Source organism: Oryzias latipes, chromosome 18 (genome assembly GCF_053564925.1).
Source record: "Oryzias latipes strain Hd-rR chromosome 18, Olatipes_Hd-rR_3.1".
NCBI lineage: Eukaryota > Metazoa > Chordata > Actinopteri > Beloniformes > Adrianichthyidae > Oryzias > Oryzias latipes.
Window position 1 is genome coordinate 19,627,572 of NC_136254.1, and position 4,522 is coordinate 19,632,093.

At 47.4% G+C, this 4,522-nt stretch overlaps 1 protein-coding gene across 1 annotated transcript; it reads right to left on the bottom strand.

Moving 5' to 3' along the window:
• Nucleotides 1-532: 532 nt before the first annotated feature.
• On the bottom strand, nt 533-4,315 carry LOC144987157 (uncharacterized). Its single transcript, XM_078936233.1, has 2 exons — nt 3,650-4,315; nt 533-3,571 (listed from the first exon to the last, which is right to left on the bottom strand). The coding sequence occupies exon 2, from the start codon at nt 3,529-3,531 to the stop codon at nt 2,611-2,613; it is 921 nt and encodes a 306-aa protein (XP_078792359.1). The 5' UTR covers nt 3,532-3,571; nt 3,650-4,315; the 3' UTR covers nt 533-2,610.
• Between the last annotated feature and the right edge of the window lie 207 nt (nt 4,316-4,522).

Genomic DNA, 4,522 nt, shown 5'->3' on the forward strand with positions numbered 1-4,522 from the left:
TGGCTGATGACACCTGTGCCGATGCTTGTCGTGTAGGTAAAAAGACCAAACTAGTAACTAGAAAGGCTATTTTGTGCAATCTCATGGTGTCCAGATAACCCCACCCTTACATTGATGGTTATTCCCACAATGACAAAGGTGGATAAAGGTGAAGAGGATTTCATGCAATCCATGGACAACAGGGAAGATCACTAATCATTGAAGAATAAAGGTTCGCTGTCTTAAGGGTCCAGATGACCCCACTCTCAATGTTATAGTGCCTTGGATAGCACAAGGGCTATGACCATGTCACACAGCCACTACGTACATTTTGCACACATTGGACGGATGTAAATTAGTCATACATGAAAAGTTGTGGTCTTTACATTAAATCATGCACCACTGCATAGGATTTACACACAAAACTTTGTAAAATATACATACAGTGGTGGACAAAATTGTTGATGCCCATTAGTTAAAGAAAGAAAGTGTCATGGCGTCGTAGACGTAGACCTATATGCTGAAACCCGGAAGTAACTCGCTACAAGGAAGTGCTTGAAATTGGTTTATTTTACCAGAGTAGGATAAAGTTAATAGTAGAACGTGATAGTCAGATCCTTGAAGTCCATTGAGCTGCAGTCGCTGAGGACAGCGGAGCCAGAGAGGGGAGAAGCGAGGACGCGTCTGACCGTGGAACCGGAGGGAGCGAGGCGTGGGCGCCGAGGACGGCGGGACCAACTCGAGGCGAGGCGTGGGCGCCGAGGACGGCGTAATCAGCTTGGAGCGAGGAACCAGCGTGTTTGATGGAGGTAAGCTGAGTGACGGGAGCGGCGAGAATACTGTAATTGTGAATGAATCGCCGGTAAAAATTAGCAAACCCTAAGAAACGTTGAAGCTGTTTGCGTGAGTTGGGAGGTTCCCAGTTGGACACAGCGGAAACCTTGGCTGGGTCGGGGCGGATGTTGCCAGCCTCTATAATAAACCCAAGGAAGGAGACAGAGGGTAAATGAAACTCGCACTTCTATGCTTTCACAAAAAGTTGGTTTTCGAGAAGGCGTTCGAGGACCTGACGAACGTGGATAGTGTGGACTTCCTGATTGGGAGAGTAAATGAGGATGTCGTCCAAGTAGACAAAAACAAGCTTATTGAGGAAATCTCGGAGGATGTCATTAACCAAACTTTGAAAAATTGCAGGGGCATTGGTGAGCCCAAAAGGCATCACCAGATATTCAAAATGCCCTAAGGGGGTGTTAAAGGCCGTCTTCCATTCGTCCCCCTCCCGCATACGGACGAGATGATACGCGTTACGGAGATCTAATTTAGAAAATTACACGTGCCTCTTGAACGGAGTCTAAAGCAGAATTAATGAGTGGCAAAGCGTATTTGTTTTTTACAGTGATCTGGTCAAGTTCTCTATAGTCGATACAAGGGCGTAGGGTCTTATCCTTCTTCTGCACGAAGAAGAAACCAGCAGCAACGGGAGAAGAGGAGGGGCGAATGTGACCTGACGAGAGGGACTCATGATTGTATTTTTCCATAGCAGTCTTTTCAGGACCGGACAAATTAAATAAACCTCCCTTGGGGAGATTTGCGCCCTTAAGTGACTCAATGGAGCAATCATAAGGCCTGTGGAGAGGCAAAGCACCAGCCCTATATTTGCTAAAAACGTTCTTAAGATCATGATAACAGGGGGGTACCTTGGAGAGGTCGATCTCTTCAGGAACGGGATCGAGATCGGGAAGAAGCGATGGAATGGCGAAGCGAAGACAGTTAGCTAGGCAGTGGGTGCTCCAGTTGGTTATGTGGTGGTTAGCCCAATCAAACTGGGGATTGTGACCGCGGAGTGAAGGGAAACCTAGGATGACAGGAGACTGAAGGGTTTGTGTGATGTAAAATTGAATGATTTCGTGGTGGTTACCGGAGGTGATCAGTTGAATAGGCTTGGTGCGATGAGTGATGCGGGTGAGTAACTGACCGCCCAGGCCAGCCGCTTTGACAGGATGATCCAGTGGTTCTGTGGGGAGACTGAGCTTTGCAACCAAAAAACTGTCAATAAAGCTCTGTTCGGCTCCGGAGTCAATGAGGGCCTGACATGAATGAGTTATAGATTGGTGACGTAGTTTGACAGGAACATAAAGGAAACTCTTTTCCTGGATAGTAGTAGTAGGACCCTCCCGTGGCCTGTCTTCTAGCGGGGGGTCTCTGGAGTTTAACCGTAAATTGCATTGTTGTACATGATGACCTGATTGTCCACAATAGAGGCAGGTACCTTCTTCTTTGCGTTTACGCCGCTCCTCCGGAGTGAGCTTAGAATGTCCAATCTGCATCGGTTCCTTAGAGTAGCGTGTGACGTGATCAGGAGGGTTGGCAGAAGAAGGGTCTGACATGGGGAGTTGAGAGAAAAAGTTAAAAACCGTTCTTTTTTCTGTTCGTGATTTTCCTACCTGGCATTCACTGAGGCGCACGTCGGAACGTAGGGCTGCAGTGACGAGTTCCTCGAACGTTCTAGCCTCCGGCTGTGAACATAGATGGTCTTTGATCCGATCATTCAGTGACTGATAGAAAACCCCTTTGAGGGCGACGTCCGGCCAGCCAGCCTCCACCGCTAGGATACGAAAGTCAATTAAGTGTTCACTTACGGATCGGCTGTGTTGACGGAATCCCAGAAGGCGGCGAGTAGCTTCCTCTGTTTTGCGGGGGTTGGTCAAAAACCAGTCGAAACTCCCCGATGAAGCACTCAAAGGAAAATTGAAAAACAGGGTTAGTAGTCAAATAAGCCTGGGCCCATTGAAGGGCTTTACCCCTGAGGGAATTGACAATAAGCGTAATTTTACTGTGGTCAGCTTGGTAATACCGCGGGGCCTGCTGAAAAATTAATTGGCATTGTAAGAGGAACCCTCCGCATGAGTTAACGTCACCTTGGAATGGTTCAGGTTGTAATGGAAAGTTCTCTTGGGTTTCTGAGGTGGTGGTCTGACTAAAACTCCCAGCTCCGGAAGGTGGGGGGTGAGGAGTAGCATTAGCCGGCTGCTGACTGGTTAGTTCAACCAAGGCTTGGGAAAAGCTGTTCAGCCGGCAAAGCAGATCTTCTTGAACGGTGGTGACGCGAGAGATGGTACTATACAGGAGTTCTAAAAATAGACCGTGTTGGTTTAAGGCAAAGCGGAATTCTTCCGGGTCATCTGGGTCTGGGTAATGGCCAGTTCGTTCTGTCATGGCGTCGTAGACGTAGTAGACCCAGATGCTAAAACCTGGAAGTAACTCGCTACAAGGAAGTGCTTGAAATTGGTTTATTTTACCAGAGTAGGATAAAGTTAATAGTAGAACGTGATAGTCAGTTCCTTCATGGAAAGATCCTTGAAGTCCATTGAGCTGCTGTCGCTGAGGACAGCGGAGCCAGAGAGAGGAGAAGCGAGGACGCGTCTGACCGTGGAACCGGAGGGAGCGAGGCGTGGGTGCTGAGGAGGGCGGGACCAACTTGAGGCGAGGCGTGGACGCCGAGGACGGCGTGGTCAGCTTGAGGCCAGGCGTGGACACCGAGGACGGCGTCATCAGCTTGGAGCGAGGAACCAGCGTGACCAATTGTTGAAACCTGAAGGTGAGTACAAGATGAGGTAAGAAACATGAACTTGGTAACTAGAGCAAAGACTAAAAGGCCAGGCTTAAGCACCGGAGTGAGTATAACAAACTGGCGCTGAATTCTGGTGAGATGCTCCCTTATGAAGGCCGGCAGGGTGATGAGGAGATGAAGGTCAGCTGGTTCCAATCAGTAGAGCAGGAGAGCTGTGGGAGGGGGAGGTAAACTGACAGGCACCGTGACAGAAAGTCCACAATGCTCACTGAAATGACTTGAAACGTTCAAAAGCAACAATAAATTAAAATTTATTAAACATTAAATAATCAAAATCAGCGATTACTTTTGAGTTGTTGATTAACAGAATTTTTCAAAAAAACAAACTAATGAAATAGGGCTGGACAAAAATGATGGTACCTCCATAAAAGACTGAGAACTAATTGCCCAGGGGGTCATGATGAACTCAGGTATGTTCTTTAATTGACATCACAGCTGTTTTCAAACCCATAATCAGTCAGTCTGCCTATTCAAAGGGAGACAAATAGTCACGTTGCTGTTTGGTGAATAAGTGTGTACCACACTGAACATGGACAACAGAAAGCCAAGGAGAGAATTGTCCCAGGACATTAGAAACAAATTTATAGACAAACATCGTAAAGGTAAAGGCTATAATACCATCTCTAAGCAGCTTGAAGTTCCTGTGACGACAGTGGCACATATTATTCAGAAGTTTAAGACCCACGGGACAGTAGCCAACCTCCCTGGACGTGGCCGTAAGAGGAAAATTGATGACAAATTAAGGAGACGGATAGTATGAACTGGATCCAAAGAGCCCAGAAAACCTCCAAAGACTTTAAAGGGGAACTCCTAGATCAAGGTACATCAGTGTCAGATCGCACCATTCGTTGTTGTTTGAGCCAGAGTGGACTTCATGGGAGACGACCAAGGAGGACTTACATGAAGCATACC

What these genes read in the sequence shown, in the direction of transcription:
- LOC144987157 (XM_078936233.1), bottom strand. Translation starts at nt 3,531, where the DNA reads ATGACGCCGTCCTCGGTGTCCACGCCTGGCCTCAAGCTGACCACGCCG.